This window comes from Scyliorhinus canicula, chromosome 11, assembly GCF_902713615.1.
Source record: "Scyliorhinus canicula chromosome 11, sScyCan1.1, whole genome shotgun sequence".
NCBI lineage: Eukaryota > Metazoa > Chordata > Chondrichthyes > Carcharhiniformes > Scyliorhinidae > Scyliorhinus > Scyliorhinus canicula.
In genome coordinates, this window is record NC_052156.1 from 67,876,585 (window position 1) to 67,901,411 (window position 24,827).

At 44.4% G+C, this 24,827-nt stretch overlaps 1 protein-coding gene across 11 annotated transcripts in view; it reads right to left on the minus strand.

Moving 5' to 3' along the window:
• Window positions 1-24,827, minus strand: part of chl1b (cell adhesion molecule L1-like b) — a 1,165,941-nt gene that overhangs the window by 591,249 nt on the left and 549,865 nt on the right. For all 11 annotated transcript variants that reach the window (XM_038810694.1, XM_038810698.1, XM_038810699.1 and 8 more), the window contains 2 exons: window positions 22,277-22,470; window positions 2,311-2,433 (listed from right to left, as the gene is read on the minus strand). In XM_038810694.1, the coding sequence (XP_038666622.1) occupies window positions 2,311-2,433; window positions 22,277-22,470 (317 nt within the window). The remainder of the gene's footprint in view (window positions 1-2,310; window positions 2,434-22,276; window positions 22,471-24,827) is intronic.

Below are 24,827 nucleotides of genomic sequence, written 5' to 3' on the forward strand. Positions count from 1 at the left end.
AGATAGATCCTTGATGGATAATTCAGTTGGGGGTTATGGAAGGCTTGTTAGGAAAGTGGAGTTGAGACCAAAATCAAATCAGCTATGATCACATTGAATGGCAAAAGAGGCTTGAAATGCTGAGTGGTTTCCTCGTGTTCCTAAATCCTATGTTCTTTATTGTTACCAGCTACTTCAAGAATCTCATCACTGAAGTACTTGTAAGATCATGAAGTGTGAACTAGACTTCAACTCAAATAGGTATGGCCTTTTTCAGAACATTGAAACATAGCAGCAGGGTAGGAATATTTAGCTCCTCCAGTCTGTTCCACCATTCAATGAGATCATAGCTAATCTGCAACCTACCTGTATGCACCCACTTTTGCTCCATTTCCCTTGGTTTTTTAGTTAACTAAATTCAATCTCCGATTAAAATGAACATTTAATTGAAACATAGAAAGATTCACAACACAGAAGGCCATTCAGCTCATCCTGTCTGTTCTGGTTGCAAAAGTGCTATCCAATCTAGTTCCACCTCCCAGCTCTTGGTCCATCAATTGCCATTTGATGAAGAAAGTTCCACCCTTTGTGTGTAGAACCATTTCCTAATTTCACTCTTTAAAGGTCTGGCTCTAATTTTTGCACTCCAACCTCTGATCCTGGACTTTCCAAAATAAAAGTGGAAATAGTTACTCTTCATCCACCCTACCAGTTCCCCTGAGTATCTTGAAAATTTCTATCAAATCACCGATTAACTTTCTAAATTCTACGGAATGAAACCCAAGTTTCTGTAACCTTTCTTCATAGCTTAACGCTTAAGAGTCCAGGTATCATTCTGAATGTCAGGCATGACATACAAATCCATAAGGATCTCTCTTAGCAGCTGAACATTTCAATTAAGGACACTGGACCCTTAATTATAGCCTCCTGTAATTTCCCAACAATAGATGTTAGGCTGGCTTCTCAATAATTCTTTGGATACTCTTCCTCATTTTTCTTAAATAGCAGATGGCATGCACAATTTTCCAATCCAAAGGAATAGTTCATCCATCAAGAGAACTTTGTAAGATTAGAATTTGGATATTCACAAAGTTCTTACTTCCTTTCTTGAAAACTCTAATCCCAAGCAGTGGATAGTTTTCATCTCAGAGTTTTCAAGGAAGGAAGTAAGAACTTTGTCAATATTCAAATTCTTGTCTTCCAAAGTTCTCTTGATGGCTGAACTATTCCTTTGGATTGGAAAATTGTGCGTGTCATCTGCTATTTAAGAAAAGTGAGGAAGAGTATAACAGCACTGAAGGTGACTAATCCCAAGCAGTGGATAGTTTTCATCTCAGTCACCCTTCAGTGCTGTTATTTTCTTCATTCCTATTAATTTGATTGTGTACTAATTTTGTTGAGTCCCTATCCCTGATTCAATGTTAGTTTCCCTGGAATCTCTAATGTGCTAACCTCTTGTGTTGCAGTTATATTGCCACAAAGCAACTACTCAACATGTCCACTCTTTCCTTCTCCTCGTTAACAATATCACTATTATCAGTTCTCAAGGAGTACCGGCCATGCTCTGTTGCCTAATGTAATTGTGGAAGATTTTTGCATTGATCTTGATGCCCAATGCAAGTTTTATTTTGTTCTGGCTTTCCATAGTTCCTGTTTGTCACCTTTTGTTGTTCCTTGTATTTCTTCCATTAAAAACCTGTGCTAACTTCTGCATTATTGTGTTTTCTTTTTAAAGTTGGTTTTTAAAGTTAGCACTGTTGCTTCACAGAGCCATGGACCAACACCGGGTTTGATTCCCAGCTTGGGTAACTGCCTGTGTGAAGTCTGCACGTTCTCCCTGTGTCTATGTGGGTTTCCTCCGGGTGCTCCGGTTTCCTCCCACAAATCCCGAATTGGACATTCTGAATTCTCCCTCAGTTTTTCCAATCAGGCACCTTAGTGTGGTGACCAAGGCATTTTCACAGTAACTTCATTGCAGTGATAATGTAAGCCTACTTGTGACACTAATAAAGATTATTATTACTGTCTCATGATTTACTGCGACAAAAGAGTTTGTATGTACCTGCCTCTGCAATGTAATGCTTTACATTCCCAAAAAGAATCAATCAAGTCATCAATACAATTTTAGAATGACATGTTTTACAGCAGAATGACTGCCAAATTAAAAAGTGATGACCTTCCTTGACCTTCCCTTTACATTTTAGTACTTTTATAGGACATTGGTGAAAATTGCCACCGAGGCCAACCAATGATAGAACGTGTCATACAAACTAAATGTAAGAATTTCATTTAACACCTAGATGGAATCTGCTGTTAAAAGGCAGTACTTACTACTGGTCATCCAATAAATATTTAATGGAGATGGCCCACTGGGAGGATCGCATTGTAACACCACAGGATCACCTTCCTCAACCTCAATACGCTTTGCACTCTCTTTTGGAAATCGAGGGATAGCTGGAAAAAGAATAAGAGGATCGGTCATATTATGTAAAGTTAGTGGAAATGAAAAATGCCCACTCCAGATATCAAATAAGACAATGAGAGCACAAGCCAGATGGAAAAACATCTTAGCAGGAGAAAGCACAAGACATAAAACTTTAAAACAAAGTCAACAAATGAACGCAAATCAACAGGTAACTGCTGAAGAAAAATAAAACTCAAGTTAAAGCTGGCTATCACTAAATACATGGTTGGTTCACATAGCCGCGTTCTCCTGATGCTCAACAATTTCTTATTCACTTTAATTATTATTCATTATTCCAATTGTTAAAATTATTAAACTACAAAAGTACAAAAAAGCAGAGTATGTTGTCCAATCATTCATTTGTAAATGTTCAGCAATTTAAATATCAGCAATTTGCCATGCTTTAATAGCTTCATACTTTAAAAAAATGCCATTTTAACTGTTTTCAATTCCAGGTTCATTTTCAGAATACATGAATTATTAGTTGTTAATTGAAAATTGATTTCCTATATTCACGCAATATTTTCTTTTGAAATCCTGGGGTGTATTCTCCACCGGCGGGTTTCCCCGTTTCGCCTGCAGGTGTAGAATTCCCTCCCCTGTTACAGGCACTGAGGAGGTAAGTTGGACAGCACTGAAAAAAGGCACAGGGAGTGCAATACACAATTAACTTATGCTTATTGTATTGGATGCCAGCAGCATGAAGATTTGGTGCTGCTTGTGAATTTGCGTGATTGCTGCCTGGAGTTAGCGGTGGGAGATGGTGGCATAACGGTACTGATACTGGACGAGTAATCTAGAGGCCCAGGCAATGCTCTGGGGACAGGGGTTCAAATCCCACCTGGATTGCTGGTGGAATTCCATTCAATTACTAAAAATCCAGACCATAAAGAAAGGAGAGTTAACAAAGACCCAGTGTTCTCCAAAGATGCACTGAATCACTTGATAGATGAGGTAAAAAGGAGGCGATGTTATCTACCCATAGGGCCATGATGTTCTGCAAAGAAGCTTTCTGGACACAGTTGAAGCAGATATCCTTGGTCGTCAATGAAAAAAGTGAAGACCTGGATGCATGCTGCAAAAATCTCAGAAGAACTCACACAAGTGGTTAAGCTCAGTAATTTTCAAATATCATATTTCATCAACTGAAACATGCTCTCACACTCTTCAGTACATCACATCTTCATCAATCACTTTCCAACAACCACTATCAACCATGAAGCAATCAGGACTTTAATCGAATATTCACAGCTTCACCTTATACTTAGCGTAGCTGCAGGTTTCGCACCTACATCTCAGAGACTGTACAACCAGAACAGCCTTATCATCTGAACACATTGTAACACACTCACTTCCCTCACTCTTTCAGGACAAGTTGGCACATTAGCAGGTGTTAATTGGCAGAAGAGCAACACAAATGCACATCCACACTTCAATGGAGAAGATGGTTGCCCCATCATGTGAGGCCATCACTAGAGCCAATGGTGGGCTCAACCGTTGAAGAACATAGTACACTATTACACTGAATCCTCTTTGTATTGTAATTAATCATGGGCTGGATTATTCATTTCTGAGACTAAGTGTTGACGCTGGCGCAGAATTCGTGGAGCACCACGACAGCAAAACTAGCCCCACACCTGGACTGATTCAGCTCCTGCTGAGGGGTGAGCATCATCGCCACATGGAACACAATTGATTCCAATGAGAAATAGTTCAGGATTCGCCGGGTCCGAGATTGACACTCAGAAGGCTGACAAGCTGCAGTTGCGTATACACATTTCACTCCCCACACACACCATCCCACCTAACAGGGTGGCAGCAAGGAGACCAGCTCCACGCTTTACCTACGCCAAGCTGGATGCCCTGCTGGACATGGTGGAGGAGAGGTAGATGACCCTGTACCCTGACCCGGGAAGGAGTGTGCCAGCCGCTGCTGGACGCCGTGTCTGCTCGCAGGTGGCAGAGGTGGTGAGCACCGTGGATAACACTGTTAGGACCGGCCAGCTGTGCCAGAAGAAACTGCACAATTTCCTTAGGGCGGCCAAGGTGAGAAGGCAACACTGTGCCCCTGACACTAACCCCCGTCCCACACACTCGGAGCCCTACCATCCCCCCGACCCAAAGGATGGCCGAACCCCCACCCTGCACCACATGTCTGCACCGGTACTGGCCGCCATGGCCGAGTGCCCGAGCCAACAAGGCCACCAGCTATCCACCCCTTAAGCTGCATGCGTTCGACTGTCAAGCAATGTAAAACACTGTTGTTTCCAGTGTTCCAGTATCCAGTTCTTTGCTGCAACCCCCCCCTCCCACCCCCATCCCCACCCCCCCCCAGAGAAGGCCGCCCATAACCGCCGGGAATGGAAGAAAACTGGAGGGGGACCGCTGGACCTGTGACCCCTCGCTATGGCAGAGCATAGGGCCCTGGACGTGGTTGGCGGCACAGAGGAAAAGGAGCTCGTCAGGGTGGAGTTTGGCCACGGGCGAGGAAGTGGTACCTTGCTGAATTGTAGTTCCCATGACACGTGTGTCAACCCCCCGCCAACACACCCCCACACCACCCTCACCCTCACCACCTCCTCACTTCCACCCTCACACCACCCTCACCCACACCCTCACCCCCATACTACCCTCCCTTCCACACCACCCTCACCCTACACCACCCCCTCTCTCACCCCCACCCACAAGTTCACTCCCACCACCCCTGCTCCTCCCTCAAGCCCATGGGTCCATTTGATGTCCCCACCCCAGCCAATGCCACAGCCGGAGGCACCCCACCCCTCCCCCTGCCATGAGCCGAGAACCGACGATGAGAGCAGCTCGGACACCAGCCCTCCACCCGGGACGCAGGAGAACCAGGGGTTCGAGTTTGAGGATGACACTGGTACATGTGGTACATCACCAGCTGTGTCCAACACCCTCCACCATCCCAAAGACACTCACCTTGGTTAGTCACTTTAGTAAAGGGGCTCCTGGGACACTCTCTGGTACGCATCATGCAGCTGATCTGGTACAGCAGATGAAGGTAGGAGCTCCCCAGGGAGCGGAAGGTCGTAAGGAGGGCTGACCCCAAGAAATAGTAGCCGTCCAGATGGGTTTCATCAATTGTCGAGGTGCAGTCGCAGAACCAGGGACTACATGAGGTGTTGTCGGCGAGCATCCAGCACCTGCAGGTGCAGTTAGAGGAGTCCAACCGCGTGCAGGAGCAGCAGGTGGTGGTGCCCGTGCGTGCCACCCAGGCCAACACTGTTAGGGTGGCATCCGCAGTCGAGGCATTGGGGGGGATAGTTTTGGCTATGGATCAGCATATCCATGGCCTGGGACATTCTGTGCGGGCGCTGGCCGAGACCCAGGACAAGGTTGCCACCTCATAGGTAATCATGTGCTAGAGCCACCCTGAAATTGCAGCGGCGCTTCTGTGCGTGGCCCAGTCACAGGGGGCCATGGCTGAGAACGTCGGCGGCATTGCCCAGGCGCTGGCCAACCTAGCGCAGATACAGAGGTAGGTGGCCCAGTCCCAGAGGAAGATGGCGCAGTCACTAGCTGATGTGACACAAATCGAGAAGATGGTCGTACAGTCAATGGGTGATGTGGTACAGTCCCAGACAGAGATGGGCCACTCGTTGTGCTCCATGGCCATGAGCTTGCACATCCTTGTCAAGACCAGAGCTGGTCTCCAGGATTGGCAGTGTCAGATTGCGGGGGAGCCTCAGGGGTCAGGTCTGCTCGCACCGCTGTCCCATTTCGGGACCATTAGGCACCTCGAAGGAGGAGGAGGTGATGGGGCCTATGCTGGTGACTCCCAAAGGAGAAGTGCTGGAACACCGCAGCACCTCAGACTCCCCCTCCCCCGTCCCTCCTCTCCCTGATGCATTTGGTGGCCAGCGGACGGAACAAGGTGGCACCACGCCACCTGGGACACGGAGCAGCAACCGTTCCTATCCAGGCCTGGTCGCAGGAAGACACCCGCCAACGGGGGCCCATGTCGCAGGGCGGGAATCGCAGAAGGGCGCCTCCACTCCTGCTGTGCCATCTGGGGATCCACCAAGATGTAGCGTTAGGACCCGGAAGGCCAAAATGTTAGATACTGCTTATGTTGGCACGGGTGCAGGGCACAGTTTAGTTATAGTGCTGAGGGCACAAATCTGTATATACGTTGTCACATTAAACACATTGTTGCAACCTGCCTTGGTGCTCTGTCAGATGGGTGTGAGGGGTGGTCTGGTCTGGGCTGACCAGGCCCGGGGTGTGTGAGGGGGGGGGGGGGGGATGGATGGATGCTGGTGGAGGGGGATAAGCGGATGTTGTGGGTGGCCTGGGCAAACCCTGCCTCACACCCCACACCCCAACAGTCCCCACTGTCTCCCCAGGGATTTGATGGGACTGTGTGATGGAATGACCAGCTCGCAAGCAGGGATCACTCAGATGGACAGTGGAAACTGCAAACATGGGCAGGAGTTGTCTAACGATGTGGAGCACCGCAGAGCGGGTTCGCATTGTCCTCCACCCCATGGACCAGAAACGCTGATTCTGCCAATCCAGGGCCCGCACCCCCTATTGCGGCAGTTATGTATAACGGAGGGGGTTATGTGTCTGGGGAAGTGAGGGGGGGGGGGTTTGTGGGAGTGGGATGTGGTGTCTGGGCCCCTGGCCAGTACCCCCCCCCCCCCCAACCTAGGTGGTGAATCTGAAGGCGATCAGAGAGTCTCGTGTGCTTTGGCCCTGGCAAACATGTTGTGCGGCCTCCATGCCTGCCTGGGCCCCATGTCCTGCCCATCCTCACACTCCCCAGCATTCTCCACATCAGACGAGGACTGACGTTCCTCCTTCCTCTGCCAGCATGTGGCCACTCTGCTGCGCGATGCCACAGAGCACGCAGCAGGCCACTACGATGCGGGTGACCCTCTCAGCATCCTACTGGAGGATCCCTCAAGAGCAGTCTATGCACCTGAACCGCATCTTCAGGAAGCCGAAGCACTACTCGATCACACTCCTGGCATCGTTATAATGGGTCTCCTCGTCGGTGTGCGGCCTCCAGATCAGCAGCATCAGCCACGAGCGCAGTGGATAACCCATTTCCCAAGAGCCAAATCCCCCCAGACAGGGGGAGACTTGAACAGGGCAGGCATCGTTGAGTGTGCCAGGATTAAGGCATCATGCACACTGCCCAGGTATCAGGCGCAGATGTGTACGATGTGCAGCTGATGGTCACATATCAGTTGAACGTTCATCGAGTGGAACCCCTTTCGGTTTGTGCAGAGTGTCGTGTCATCTGCAGGTGCCCGTGGGGTGACATGCATCCCGTGAATCATTCTCTGGACCTGGGGCATCCCGTCAATGGCAGCGAACCCCGCTGTCTGGGAATCCTGCTGGGCTAGGTCTTAGTAATAAGTGGGTGAATGCATGGCAGATGCAGTATAATTTGGATAAATGTGAGCTTATCCACTTTGGTCGCAAAAACAGGAAGGCAGATTCCCACAACTGAAATCCTGTCCCAAATAACTGGATAAAAGCAAATTACTGTGGATGCTGGAATCTGAAACCAAAAAGAAAATGCTGGAAAATCTCAGCAGGTCTGGCAGCATCTGCAGCGAGAGAAAAGAGCTCACGTTTTGAGTCTAGATGACCCAAATCCTCTCACTATGAAGGCCAACATGCCATTTGCCTTCTTTCCTGCCTGTTGCACCTGCATGCTTATCATCAGCAGCTCGTGTACGAGTACACCCAAGTCTCGTTGCACTTTCCCCTCTCTCTATCTATAGCCATTCAGATAATAATCTGCCTTCCTGTTTTTGCTAACAAAGTGGATGAGGGCACATTCATCCACATTATACTGCATGTGCCATACATTCACCGACTCATTCAACTTTTCCGAATCAGACTGAACCATCTCTGCATCCTCCTCACAGCTCACCTTCCCATGCAGCTTTGTCTCATCTGCAAATTTGCTCAATGGTAACGTATGGCCGAGGCCGCACATTGCCCAGTTTTGTGCCCTGAAGAGCTCCGCTTGCTGGAACTCCTCAGTGTAGCGGGAGACTGGGATGCCATTTTTAAATGGTGTCCTGATCTCAGAGGCCCCCAACATGGTCCCCCCAAGCCTCAAAGCACTATGGGAGGGTCCACGGCTTCCCCCATACCCCCTCACCCCCCCACCAACTCCCTCACAGTGCACCCCCAACCTGATCAGCCTCACACAAAAAATGCCAGCTTGGCACCTTGGCAGTGCCAACTTGGAACCCTGGATGTGTCCCTGCCAGTTACAGTGCCACCTGGCCACCTTGCTAGGTGGCATTGCCAGGGTGCCAGGCTGGCATTGCCCAGGTGCCCATGTGGCAGCAGCAGTGTAGGGGTGCCACACTCTCAAAGGGCATGCACCTGGGGGCCTCCACTCACATGGGGGCCACCACAAATTCCATTCAATCTGGTCCCTCTTTCTGTAAACTCACCCAGATCTCTGAGGCAAAGGGGATTGATTCTATACCTCGGGTAACTCGAGAATCTGCACATTAAAGTGAGACTAAATCTGCGGATATGCTGAAAAGTGATCCTACCCCCAATGGGCAGGATTTATATCACAATATCTCGCAAGATTGTGTTAGATCTCGCGAGGCGTAGCGAGCTGGGCAGATCCCAGGACCATGGTCTCCTGGCTTCTATTAGCCACACTGCATCCTGGCAAGCTGCTTTTCGGGCACTGTGGCCATAAACCCACTTCCTATATTTTTTTTGTAATGGACTCCAGCATTTTTACCAGTACCGATATCAGGCCAACTGGTCTATAATTCCACATTCTTTCTATACAACTCCATTTTTAAATAGTGAAGTTACATTAGCCACCACAAACTGTACGGACTGTTCCAGAGTCTATAGAGTCTTGAAAGATGACCACCATTGCATCCACTATTTCTAGGGCCACTTCCTTAAATGTCCTGGGATGTAGATTATCAGGCTCTGATAATCCCATCTTTCAATCCCATCGATTTCCCAACACCATTTCCCTATTAATACTGATTTCCTTCAGTCTTCTCTCTCACTAAACCCTGTTTTCCCCAATATTTCTCATGTATTATTTGTGTCCTCCTCTGTGAAGACAGAACCAAAGTATATATTTAGTTGGTCAGTCATTTCTTTGTTCACCATTATAAATTCCCCTGTTTCTGAATGTAAGGGACATATTTGCCGTCACCAATCATTTTTTTTTCACACACCGATGGAAGCTTTTAAAGTCGAAATTTATTTTCCCCACAAGCTTAATTTGTACTCTATTTTCCCCTGCTTAATCAGTCCTTTTGTCTTTAATCTCAGAATCAACTGCATCACTCTCTATCTTGATGAAGAATTCTATCATCCCGTTTTCTAATTGTCTCCTCAATGTATTGGTTCAGAAAACCATCCTGTACAGATGCCAGGAATTTCTTCTCTATTGTATTGTTACTAATTTGATTTTCCCAATCTATAGGCAGGCCACCCATAGTTGTTGCATGTGTCTCTAAATTCCTGTTCAATGCCATCCCCCACAAATTCTGCTTCATTGGCACTGTCGTGTTATTCACCCTGGGGTAACACGGACTGCAACTGGATGCAGTCGTACTGTAAAGTAGACGCCAAACTTAGACGTTAGTTCAATACATTTTATTGAACTTCTGGAGCAGTGCACACAGCTTGCTGTGGGTTGACAGTCTACTAATCTAACTATAACTAACTGGTCCAGACTAGCTCTGAGCCACGTGTAGAAGGTGCTAACTGATATATACACCCTGACTGTCATTACAGTTGTCACCAGTAGAAAGAGGCAGAGTGCTGATGCCTCGTATATTTTATAGTGGAAACCCCTCCCAAAGTGTTCTGCATGGTGATTGGTTGTCCGTATCTCATTATGTGCATGTGTGCATATCATGACAGGCACCTCTTCCGCCATATTCAACATTCACTCCCTCAAAAACTGCAGCACTGTGGCTTCAATGTACACCAGCAACTATCCAAAGTATCTTTTACTCAAGGCACCTCCCAAACCCACGACCTCTAACACTGAGGAGAACATGAGCAGCAGATGCATGAGAATACTACCACCTGCAGATTCAGTCTAAATCACTCACTATCCCGTTATTTTCTCATCACTGGATCAAAATCCTGGCATTTCCTGCCTAACAGTGCTGCAAGGACAATTTCACCACACAGATTACAACGATTCAGGAAGGCGGCCCAACCCCATCTTCTCAAGGGCAACTAGGGATAAGTAATACATGTTGACATAGCCAATTAAAGACACATCCCATGAATAATTTTTTTAAAAAGGCAACATTCATCTTTGCAGAATATCTGAAATAAAATGAAGCCCGCAGCAAAACGTAAGCATATAATCTTGCCTGGTATTACTCTTTTTGAATGACCCTTACTTGGCTGCAGAAGACATTGGCCCCAAAGCTTTGATCAACTGCAGGGTGGTGTTTTGGTTGGGATCTAAAATTAGTGGGTTTTGACTTCACAGAATGCATTTTTTGCAGTCGGATCACCCAGCTTGAATGATAGATTATCCATTAAATTTAATTTCAAATTTGATGGGACACACTCCAGACCAGGCTGCAGATGCAGGTAATGATCCTGCAGATGCTCGTGGGAGTAATAATATTAGGGGCAGGGCTGTCTGATCCCTGGCTCAGGGAGGTAGGGTGGATGTTGGGGAAGAGATCTGATCTTGGGGGAGGGTAGGGAAATTCAAAACGCTGGTGGCAGGTGTTCTTCATTTGGGAGAAAGGTCTCACAGGGGTTGTCAAACCAAGGGAAGAAATTCGGCTTTGAGGTCAGGAGAGAAACACTGTTGCTCCTCTAGGCCCACAAGCAGTGCTGATAATACACCTGAACTTCTCCCCAAAAGTGGCTTAACATTATTTGAGCTGACAGCTTACCCAACATCCTTCAAAACAGGTTAATTCTCAGGCCTGGAGATACCTGGCTCCCCAGCTCCTATCACAACCATGGCAAGTAGGTGGGAGGTGGGTTAATACCTTGTTCAAGATGTAAAAAAAAATGTAACAGCTCACTTGATCCCAATACACAAATTTTAAGTGATAAAATTCTTCCACGAAGTTAAGATCCCAATGCTATTTTCTTACGAATGTTGAAGCTCCTTTAAAGAATGCCTTTCTTAAAGAAATGGTGCCTTTAAAGAATCATAGGGGATTCATGTGGCTTTACTTGGGTTTTGTGGAGCTCAAGTTCAGTAGTTGTTAAAAATGCACTGCATTGTTTAAAAAACATTCTAGAAATTTCTGAGAATGTCAGTCATTACATATAGATTTTGTATTTTCCAATTAAGGGGCAATTTAGTGTGGCCAATCAATTGACCCTGCACATCTTTGGGTTGTGGGGGTGAAACCTACGCAGACATGGGGAGAATGTGCAAACTTCACAGAGACAGTGACCCGGGTCCTTGGCGCGTGAGTCAGCAGTGCTAACCACTGCCCCACCTTGCTGCCCCATTAGTCATTATAAAGATAAGTCTTTCAGTTGTATTTTCCCACCGTAAAGACAAATGGAAAGACAATCATCAGCTCCTAATTGCTGAGGTAATTTGGAACATGTCATGTTTTCCACTATATAAGAGGAAAAGTAAGAAGCATTTTGTGGCAAGCATTATGAAGTAAGCAGCAGTGCATTTGCAATCTATGCTTTCATCTCTGAAATGCTCAAACTTATGTCAAGGTGCTCTTTCTTTCCCAGGGCTCGCTGTAAAAAAAAGTGTTTTTTTAAGCTCAATCCACTTCCCAGCCGTTGAGACAACAGGACAAGATTCCCTGTAGCCTGTTACAGTTAAGACCAAATCTCACTTAAATGATCACAAGAATAATAGATTTAGGGGATTAAATTATTGTGCGGCATATCATGGACCAGAAGAATATGAAGCTTTCTGGAGGTTAGCATTCAAGTCTTTTGTTCCGGCAGAGAAAAAATTATTTCTCTCCTGCTGAGCTGAGCTACTTGATGCTGTCACACTGTCAGAAATAAGAAAAGTATTATAGTTTCCATTATTGTCCCAGAACTTGATGAACTGAAACAACAATCACATAAAAATTGCAAAGGAAGATTTTGGCACCAAAGAATAAATTATACAATTAAAGTGCCAACATTTATCGGAAAGGTTCAGTATATTAGACTGGCAGAAGCATTTCCTTACACAGAAAAATATGTGGGGCTGGTTTCTACGTCAGCAGGATCCTCCATTTTGCCGGCACTGCACTCACATCCGGGGATTTACCCACGGCGTGGGGTGCTCACAATGGCTGACTGTCGGGATGGAGGATCCTGCTGCCGGTGGGGGGGGGCGTGCTGCTCCAGATAGCAGGTGCGGCTGGACGGAGAACCCCGCCCATACTTTTAGTCCAAAACTTTATTGTAACACATGCATTCCAAGTGGCAGGTTGCCTCAAGGGTAGTATTATTAGCTCTTGAGTCAGAGCTCGTGTATGCAAGACTCACTACGTATTTGAGCATGTAATCAAGCTAACAGTTTTGTGATGGAAATATGGAATGGACTCGTCGTGAAGCAGTTATCTGTTTTATACGGCACATGGTTCTCAAGAATCTTTTCCATTGCCTTCAATCTTGTCCTTTGATCTACTTACATATTATCACACTCTACTTAAGGTTCTTTGGTGTTTCTTTAAGAGTTTTTTGAGGTACTGAAATATCATGATAAAGTTGTGTTGTATTGTAGGTACGAAAATATACTGAAGTGAGGAGTATAAATCAGAAGAGTATTCAGTCTTGCTGGTCAAGAAAATACAGTTACAATTGTGAACCGTGCAATATATGTCCTCTGGCCTCTTAAAAGAGACACCTGAGTATTCCAACACTTCTCACTGAGAGTGAAGGCTTATTTTTGTTTTATCATTCCACTTTGTTGCTTCAGAGTCATTTGATATTCCTACCCTGTGTGAGTGTGAATAAAAAACATTCCGATTACACCCCTGGTTTAAAATAATTATATTGAATAACATCATACACATCATTTACAATAGGGAGTTTCAGGAAGTTCAGGAAACCTATAGATGCGAGGTTGAAAGTATATTGAAACATCACTCAAATTAAATGATCATCATTTGTTCTTAGGCAACCTTCCTCTCCCGAGGTGGTCGCACGCAACCAGCTCACCATGTGTTGAAGGTGGCAGTCAGTAGGTTAGAGACGGCACCCAGCACGCTTACTTTTTGCTGATTTAACCCTCCACCCATATGCCACCGATACTCAAATGTGCACTCAACCTGGTTAAAATTCCTGATGTCATCACCCTGAGAACATCATCCTTCCTCATGGAACAGATTAGGGAAATACTTAGTAATTCAAATCTGGGCATCCTTGTGGAGCTGTTGACCATGATTGGTACAAAGTTGCACTGTCACATATCTTGACACATCCTGCAAACCTTGACAAGGTCCTTAATAATGCCATCATGGGATAGCTATTCATTCAATAACCTGCTCACCGATGCTCAGTTTGGGTTTCATCAGAGCCATTCAGCTCCAAACCTTATCAAAGCCTTCACCCAGACATGAACTAAATGTCAGAGCAGTGGTAACAGTCGTTGTCCTGGACATTGGCAGAACCCATTAGTGAGCATAGTACTGAAGAACCCTTGCAATACTGATGTCATTATTGAATGTCAAAGAGAAAGCTCTTCAGTAGCAGAAGTCATACCTGACACAATCAAAGATTTGTATGGTCTTCAGAGCACAGTCATCCAGAAGGAGCTTGTTAAGCAAGCATTCTTGACTAAATCATCTTCATGAATGACGTTCCTTCAATCATGAAAGTCAGCAGTTGGACTGTTTGACAACATTTTCATAGTGTTAAGTTCCATTTGCATTCCTCCAATAGGCCTGGGCTCTCAGAAGGCTAATCATATTTGTGCCAAATAATAACTATCACCAAAAAGAGGAAGCCCATATATCTTCCACTAACCTATAATGATACCACCATTATCAAGATCACCATTATCAACAACCAGTGACCAGAGGTTCAAATGGACTAGGCACATCACCATTGTCTAGAACAGCAGGGAACAGGCTGGGTAAAGCTAGAATTGGTGTCTCGACCCTTGTTCTAACAAATCATCTCTTTGAAATAGAATGGTTTAATCAGCATTATGATGCAATATTCAATATATTCATGGATGTGGACATTAACAGCATCACTGAAGAAGCTCAGCAGGATCAAAGACAGAGCAATTTATTTCATTAATTCCCCATCACTTAACTCAATATTCACTGTCTCCATCAATAACACCTTATGGCTGCAAAATGTTGCATCTACACAATGAAGCAGCTCACTGAGATTAATTTGACATGAACTTCATCCATGTTGACTCATTTATAGATCACCTTCAAACCCTCCCACATTCTGACTTGGTCACATTACATCATTCTTTCATCATTACTCAGTCAAAATCCAGGAAATTTCTACCACTTCAGCATTATCACCGTAAGGACTTCAGTGATTTAAGGAATGACCTGGCTTCACCTTGGGCAACAACTGCACTTTTGCCAATGTCACTCATTTACCAGAAATATATTTTGCAGAACCACAAGTTTTATCCATTTTGTTCTCTCGGAGATTGATTTGTATAGGATAACAAATCCATAGACTTATGCAGTCTACAATTTTTGTATTCACTTTATATTCTAATCAACTTCCTCCTCCATAGGATTAAGTAGTGAGGGTGTAATATAATTTCTGTATCGTCTTTCATTCTCACCGTCCCCCACTCAAAATTCTAACAACGCACAATTTCACTGATGTTGGTCTTCACAGCAGAGACCAAACAAAGTTTGTAAGATCTTCAATTTCATAGCTTAGTATGGTACCACACATTGGATTTATAACTGTTTATAGCTTTAGATTTACAACTATTAGGAAGAAATAAGAGCAATAAGAAATAAGATTCTTAAAACATTTCAGTGTATTTATTACATTTAGTATGTCGTACATAAACTAAGAACTTCTCAATCAGGTGACATTCAAATTAGTCTAAGTCAAGAGATGTCTGGAAAATTACTATCAAATGCATGCTTTCAATAAGAGCAAAGCACTCTGGATGCTGGGAATCTGAAATAAAAGCAGAAAATGCTGGATAAACTCAGCAGGTCTGGCAGCATCTGTGAATTGTAACAGAGTTTGCGATTCAGATCTAAATGCCCCTTCTACAGAACCTTCTGTAGCAGAGTGATTTAGATCTGAAACAGTAACACATCCACAGATGCTGCCAAACCTGCTGAGTTCATCCAGCGTTTTATATTTTTTATTGCATACTACTCATTGTCTGGCTGTAGATTTTAACTTGGTCTATTTGTCTATGTTAAAGGCAATACGTAAATGCAAGCTGTTGTTGTTACAGCCCTCTGCAATTTAAACAACATAACAGGATACTAAACAGAACTGCAGAGAAACACAAATATATGCATCTGACTGCATAGGTTCAATCCAATGATAATGTTAGTCCTAAGAAATTAAAATGCCAAATCAAATACGCTCCAGTCATCTCAAATTAGATTAAAAATGTAATTTTGTGCCCTGCGGGGTGTTATCCAACATTAAACATTTCTTGTTAAGAAACATATTCAGGAATAGATAGCACAGCAACGTTCTTCTGGTATCAAACAGAACAGCTATTATTTCCTAGTTACATCAATATGTACTTCAGAGCATTTTATTCCTAAAAGCTATCTGAAGAGAGTTCTGAATATGGTAAAAATACACTTGAAATATAAGACTTTCTCTCGTCCTCGACAGAATCAGAACCATGCAGCTAAAGCTGAACCCTGCTAAATACAGATTCAGCATCAACCAGATCCTGACATGGTCACTTGCTCACAGCTGATTGGTGTGAAGCCAGATCGAGACAAGACAGCGGCTATATGACAGATGGCCATCCCCATGGACAAGGTCACTTAACAGCACTTCCTTGGAATGCCAAATTACCTCTCTAAGTTCATTCCTTGTTACAGTGAGGTCACGAGACCTCTTCATCAAATCCTCCACCAGGACATTCAATGGTGCTGGCAGGAATACCATACAGCGGTCTTCAATAAACTCAAACAGTCACTTACAGCATGTTTGAGCACGTGTACTCATATCAGCCGATGGCTCCCAGGATGGACTTGGTGCAGTTTACAAACATAATGGTAGACCAATAACCTTTCCATTAAGGGCCCTCACTGACACTGAGACTCATTAAGCACAGATCGAAAAGGAAGTCAGTTTTGCCTCAGTTTTGTAAATTCTTCAGTACTCATTCTCTTGACAACATCAGTATATCAAAGGAGGAAGTGTTGAGTATCCTAAATTGCATTTAGGTAGACAAGTCCACGGGGCCGGATGAGACCTATCCCAGGTTACTGCAGGAGGCAAGGGGAGAAATAGCTGGGGCCTTAACAGATATTTTCACATTTTCACAGATATTGACCACAGGCGAGGTTCCAGAGGACTGGAGAATAGCCAGTGTTATTCCCTTGTTTAAGAAAGGAAGCAGGGATAATCCAGCAAATTATAGGCTGGTGAGCCTGACATCAGTGGTTGGGAAGCTTTTGGAAAAGATACTGAGGGACAGGGTGTATGCACATTTGGAAGAAAGTGGACTAGTTAGTGACAGGGAACATGGTTTTGTACAAGGACAGTCATGTCTCACCAACATGATTGACTTTTTTAAAGCGGTGACAAAGAAAATTGATGAGGGAAGGGCTGTGGGTGTAGTTTATATGAACTTTAGTAAGGCATTTGACAAGGTCCCACATGGCAGGCTTGTACAAAATCTAAAATCACATGGGATTCAGAGTGGGCTGGCTTGATGGATACAGAACTGGCTTGTTGATAGAAGACAGAAAGTAGCAGTGGAAGGGTGTTTTTCAGAATGGAGATCTGTAGCTAGTGGTGTTCTGCAGGGATCAGTGCTGGGACCTCTGTTGTTTGTAGTGTATATAAGTGATCTGAAGGAAAATATGAGTGATCTGATTAATAAGTTTGCGGATGACACAAAGATTGGCGGAGTTGCTGATAGTGCTGAGGATTGTCAGAGGATATAAATGGACATAGGTAGATTAGAGACTTTGACACAGAAATTGCAAATGGAATTTAATCCAGACAAATGCGAGGTGATGCATTTTGGAGAATTAAATCTAGGTATGAATTATACTATAAATGGCAGAACCATTAGGAACATTAACATACAGGGGGATCTGGGCGAGCAGGTCCACAGTTCTGTGAAAGTGGCAACACAGCTAGCCAAGGTGTTTAAGAAGGCATATGGCATGCTTGCCTTCGTCAGCCAGGGAATTAAGTACAGGAGTTGGGAAATCATGTTGCACCTATATAAAACTTGGTTAGGTCGCATTTCAAGTATTGCATGCAGTTCTGGTCACCACATTATCAGAAGGATGTGGAAGCTTTGGAGAGAGTGCAAAGAAGGTTCAGCCGGATGTTGCTTGGTCTCGAAGGTGTTGGCTATGAGGAGAGGTTGAATAAACTCAAATTTCTTTTCACTGGAAAGATGGAGGCTGAGGGGAGACCTGATACAGGCCTACAAAATTGTGAGAGGCATAGATAGGGTGATAGTCAGAGGCTTTTTCCAAGGGTGGAAGTGTCAATTACAAGGCGGCACAGGTTCAAGGTGAGAGGGGGAAAGTTTAAGGGAGATGTGCGGGGTACGTTTTTCATGCAGAGAGTGATGGGTGCCTGGAACGCGTTGCCAGAGGATGTGGTTGAAGTAGGCACATTAGCAGCATTTAAGAGGCATCTGGATCAGTACATGAATAGGGAGGAAATAGAGGGATACAGACCGAGTAAGGACAGAAGGCTTTGTTTTTAGTTAGGGCATCATGATCGGCACAGGCTTGGAGGACCAAACTGCCTGTTCCTGAGCTGTACCTTTCTTTGCTCTTTGTTCTTTGGACGCCGCACGTTAGTTTTTGCCTGCCAGAAATATCATGACTTCATGGGTGGCATGGTGGTGCAGTGGTTAACACTGCTGCCTCATGGTGCTGAGGACCTGGGTTCAATCCCGGCCCCGGATCACTGTCCATGTGAAGTTTGCACATTCTCCCCATGCCTGCTTGGGTCTCACCCCCACAACGCAAAGATTCCAATTAAGGGGCAATTTAGAGTGGCCAATCCACCTACCTGCACACCTTTGGGTTGTGTCGGTGAGACTCCATAGGGATAGTGACCCACAGCTCGGATTGAACCCAGGGCCGGAATTGAACCCGGGTCCTTGGTGCCATGAGGCAGCAGTGCTAACCAGTGCTCCACTGTGCCGCCCCGCCTATAACCTAAACAATGTGCAGGCCAGGTGGGCTGGCCACACTAAATTGTCCCTCAATTGGAACATTTAAAAAAAAAAAAATTTCTTGACTTCATATATGGCCGTCCTGTTGAAACACATCATCGGCCACTCCTACCTATCCTAAAAAAGCCTCTCTGCACTGCATCTGCGTGGCATGCAAGGCATGGTGCTAAAGTTAAAATCTCAGCGTCATCTACAAATGTGGTAAGGAGCTGTACCTGGTAGATGCCCTTTCCAAAGCCTTCCTACCCATTACAAACCAGGAAGATAACGATGAAGACATAGACATCATGACCGTAAAGTTGTTGTCCTCTTGTAGAATCCAAGAACACTAAGATATCTTGCAGGTGGATGTCAGATGCAGACAACTTCATGACACCATCATATGGGGCTGGTCTGAGTCCTCAAGGGAGCTTTCCCATGAGGTCTACACATTCTTTTTCATCAAAGATGAATTAACTGTACAGGATGGACTGATACTGCATCGGCAGCGATTTATCATCCCTACTTTGCTTCAGACGTATTATATCCAGCAGCTTCACCAAGAGCACCCAGGGTTAGATGCAACTGGTTACAGGGCAAAAAAAAATCACAATATTGGCCCTCCTTGAACACCGAAATGAAGAGGGAAGTCTCCAGATGTGCACCATGTAATGCAGTGATGCCATATCAAACAAAAGAATCACTGCACCTACATGAGGTCCAATACCTCCCATGGTCATTTACAGCAGCTGGCGTCTTCAAATGGAACGATAATCAACATTTAGGGCACGATTCAGCAGACTTGAGTTTCGTCCGTTGAACAGTGCATTTCTCGGGGTGTTTCTTTGCGCTAGCAGCATGTGAAGCACCATGTTATTCAATGGTACTTTGCCATTTCCTTTTGCCTCTGGGACATTCTCTCTGCCGAGGCTGCATTTAGAGGGATTTTCTGTTGGTGATCCTCATAGATAGGGGTGTCTTTTGGACTGGCTGTCCCGATCTTTCCCCCGTACCCCTGCTCAGTTGAGGTTTCCACTGTAGATTCATGCTGATTCTATGTACAGCTTTTCTGGAGAAAGCATGAGGGAGAGTGATAGAGAGAGTGAGAGAATGAGAGAGAGAGAGAGAGAGAGAGAGAGGGGGGGAAAGAGAGAGAGAGAGAGAGAGAGAGAGAGAGAGAGAGAGAGGGAAAGGATCCAATTACCACGTGTTGCTGGGCAGAATACAGCCTTTTAGCAAATTCATTGGCCACCAGCCAGCCAGTCGAACTGAGTCCCACCCATCTCTCAGGTGCCACAAAGTCTGAGTTCTGTTACTCAAACACTAGCCCCATATATATGTTGCAACTTCTTAAATTCCTCATTATCTCTGATTCTTGACTTAAAGATACATACCCATTCAGCATCCATGGATCAAAATGATAACAGCAAAAAAAAATAAAGGGGAAATAAGGGAATCAACAGGAAGGACTATTACACTATTAAAATTGCGATTACCTGAAGTTTCCACCAGCGGCCAATGGCGAGACACCACCGCCGCCGGAATCCCCGCCAAGGGATAGCTGGAAAGTCCTGCCTTATCAGTTTAATAATCATCCAGACTGTCGAGAACAGCGGATCACACAAATTTGGTGCCAACACCGGATTGGTAAATCTGAATTATGGTGTAAATTCCCAAATTATTGATTGGCCAGGGAATGGAGAGGTCTGCATTGATATTTTAATATACCCAGGCACAGGCACACCCACACACACCCACACAAAACACCATTGCTTTTGGTTACGTTATAACTTTAGGAGACAACCAGTTGACTTCCAGTTTGTAAAGAAGATCATTGTTAATATTTAAAAACATAACTTGGAAGATTCCCAGGAGGTACATGAAGATTAATTTGATGTAGTGAACAGCAAGTTGTTGAAAAGATTGTAAAGTAAGTAATTTAAAGAAAGGATAAATTTGTCCAGAATTTACTGGAAAGTTTAAGCATAATTTTATGCAAATGAGTGTTAGAGTGGCATGATTTACTTAGAATTTTCAGTTGTAGTTGGTTTTATGTTGAAATATCATAAAACACTCATTTCTTTGACAGTTGACACTTTTTCTGAGGTAGGTTTGCCGAAAACCTCTGCCACTTATTTACAAATTTCAGTTCCCAAATCTGTTCATGCAAGTTTCCTAGATTTAACCAAACTACCTCAGTCTCCTGCATCCAAAATCTTTTGAACACTTCATTTGCCCGTAGCATATTCAGACGAACTGAGCAGCATGAATGGTCTTCCCAATGGGTGTACCACTGTTGCAAATAATAGTAGGAGACATAGAGAAAGGGAGCCAGTTCTGAGACTGATTTACAAGGCAGCAGCCATTTTCCAGCACACTATTGGTGGTGCTGCATCTACACTTACTTTGTCAGTTTTTCAACATTCCAGTATAAGTAAATAAGCTCAGCAGAAAGCTTTAGCACAAGTTGCATAGATAAGATCGCCAAGCAAATCAGAACAGCTTTGACTGATTACTGTGAAAATGTGATCCAGCATTAAGTTTTCAAAAATGTTTAGAAGAGGCAATATGCACGACATACATATTTGTTCAAAAATTTATCAAAGTTGTCAATTTCATTTCGGTCAGGAATTTGACATATGCAGAAACAATCAAACTTTGCATCTCAGTTATCGGGAAAATCTTGTTTGCGTGTCATGGATTCCCATCGGATAATTTAACTCACCAGAGTTCAGAAACATTTGGCCAAGATTTTTTTTAAAAACAGGGCTCCAATGTGTCCTGGTTTTTTTAAAAATTGCTCATGGGATGTGGGCATCACTGTTGCTGCCCACCGCTGAGGGCATTTAAGAGTCAACCACATTGCCGTGGATCTGGAGTCACATGTAGGTCAGACCAGATAAGTCATGACAAATTTCCCGTGAAGGACAAGAGTAAACCAAATTTGCTTTTACGACAATGGTTTCACAGTCACCTTCAGCCTTTTAATTCAAATTTTACCCACTCCCTGGTGGGATTTGAACCCAGGACCCCCGAGCACTGTTTTGGGTCTCTGAATTACTAATCCGGCAACAATACCACAATGCCACTGCCTCCCCTTTATGGTTTCAAACCAGTGAAGCCATGTAGGTTACCAGAATAGCTTTTGTTTGCTTCTCTAGCTAGGTATATCCTGAGGATGGGTGAATTTCCATAGATTAAAAATGTGTGAGAGAAATCCATTCATTGGCTTGGATGGCTGGTCTATTATAAACAGTGCCCTCGAATACTGCAGACCTATCTGATTCAGATGATCAGATTGACAAATTTACTGCAGAGGCTTGTCTTGTTTCCAAATTCCTTTCACCGGTTGTGTAATTTTGGAACCACTTTGAGTACAAAGTGACATGACTTATCGCTTGCCAAACAGCTTGTGTGGGTGAATATAGATCAGCAACACGATTTCCAAGCAATTCATCCAACTCTCAGATTTCCATAAAATAATTAAAAACAAACAACTGAAATCGTGAAGAACTTACTTGCAGTAATAAAAACAATTTCCTCAGATATTGCCACCCCCAGATCATTGCTGGCGTAACAACGATATCTTCCCTGAAAAGCCTTCAAATTCCCATTGCTGTTTTTGATAGTGAATGTTCCTGAGTTAGTGGTTGTGGTCACTCTGGTATCCTGTGATGGGTCATATTCTTTGCCATCCTTAGTCCATGTGAAACTGAAAAAAGAAGCATTTACTGATGTATACACATCCTGATTTATACATTCATCCCTTTTAAATTCATAAAGAATTTCCCACACAGCAACGATGCTGCCTTTTGCTGTTACGGAACACATGAATAACAGAGAATGGTTTTGATGCATTGACCGCTGGGTTATGGGCCCAGCACACTTATGCTGCGCCATTCTGCTACTCACACAACAAAGGTGATTTAACATTTGGTACCCATAAATGAGATGAGAATTTTGTTTCTCAGATGGTTTTGAGTCTTTAGAAGCAGAGTCATTGAATATATTTAAAGCAGAGCTAAATAGATTCATGAATAACAAGGAGGTGAACAGTTATCGGGGCTAGGCATGGATGTGGGGTTGAAGTTGCAAGCAAATCAGCCACGATCTTATCGAATGGCAGAGCATCTCGAGGGACTGAGTGGCCTATTCCTGCTCCTAATTTGTATATTATTGCAGCTCCAGAGGCCATGCCGCCCATAACAATCGATTGAGTAAATAAGGGCACTCAAACAGCAGAATTACATTTATTTCCATTGATATTAAATATGTAAACTTACATTTGGAAACAAATTCAATGAAAATTGCACAAAGGATATATTGGCCAAATCATAAAGTAAAAGCATATGGATATTTTCTGTCCCGCAGTGCATAAACAGAATGCTTACTTACATCAACCAAGATACTTTAACATATTATATTAAAATATTGGCTTATCTGAAAAAGGAAAAAGGTTTATTATTGTAATATTAACTGAAAAGGGTTAATAAAATCTTAAAACACAATTTTCATTAAAAATAAGATGAACATTCCAAACACCTTTTGCTTAATCTACCATCCCTACTTCAACTCAATGCTGATTAAACCACAACCAAAAAGTACAAACCATCATTGTCATGGCCTTTGACCAAGAAGCAGCAACAGTAAGGAAAATTTGCAACTACTTTAAAATGTTTGCGGAATCTGTTAATTACTTTTAAGAATGTTTGAAAATAACTTTTAAGAGTTTGTATCAATTGGAAAGGGATTCTGGATACATTCTTGTTTTTTCTATATATAGAGGCCCATGTGACCTAACAAGCCTTGACCTGGAAGCAGGAGCAATGGTCAGGAAATAAAAATGTAGAGGCCACATGCCAGACAGATAAAGGAGAGAAAAACTGGAGAAAGGATACGGTCAGCAGGCCGAGCTAGAGAGCTAGGTTCCTGAGTGGTCAGACAGCTGGTTTAGGGTGGCTGTCATTGTTTCTTCACTTTCGAATGAATGAATGTCCAGAATGGGCTATGCTCTGCTAAGGTAAAGGTCGTTCTGGTAGACCTACGTAAACTATGACAAGGGTTGAGAGTTCAAGTGTGTCTTTGTGCAGAAGGTTTCACAGGCACAAACCTGTTTACAAGGAAGTAGCTGCCCATGGAGAATTGTCTAAGACACTGGAATTTTGTCCGAGTAAGGTCCAAGCTGGAAATAACTTTGTGGCTGAAATTGGTGATGTGCAGGTAAAGTGAACTGCATTGGAAAGGCCGTGATGTATATCTTTGCAGTATTAGCTATTCGATGTGGAATTTAAAGTTCATACCACCCATGGTTTGTCCATTATTTTACACTTAATTTTCATTTGTTCTAATTTGCAGTTTGTTCAGCAAATTGGTTCTTTTGGTTCACAGATCCCCACGAGGATCACAACACCATCAGTGACAGTAAGGGAAATCAGGACATTTTGGACAAGAGTGGCCATTTCGCACGCTTTTCCCGGGTCCCTGCGCAGGCGCGCCACGACCGAGTGGATGACGAGACCGACAGCCCGACTGCGCAGGTGCGTACGTCGACCGACCGCACTGCGCATGCGCGATGGAGCACGGAACGCGCTGACGTCGGCATCATGACCTGTCTGAATTGTGGCCCCACCCACACATAAAGCGGCAATGTTGGCAAAAGGACGCTGGTGTCTACAGTGTGGCAAGTTTGGCCACTACGCAGCCCTCTGCAGATCTGCTCCACCGCTTAACAGCCAGCGATCCCAGCTCCGGCGCAGTAGTGTCCGCTCAATACAACAAGGCATGCCAGATTCCGATCTCGACAGCCCAACAGACCCTGATGCTGAGGGCCTCAAGTCCCCATACCGGGTGGGCATCATAACGACACATACGCTGCCTTCCACCACAACGGCGAAACATCTCTCTATCCTCAGTGTAGATTTCGGCGACGAGTGGTGTGCTGTCCTTACAGTTAACAAGACTCGCATCCAGTTCAAACTGGACACCGGCGCATCGGTGAACCTCATCTCAAAATCCGACCTCGACACCATCCGCGCAAGACCAAGCATTCTTCCACCGGCCTGCCAGCTC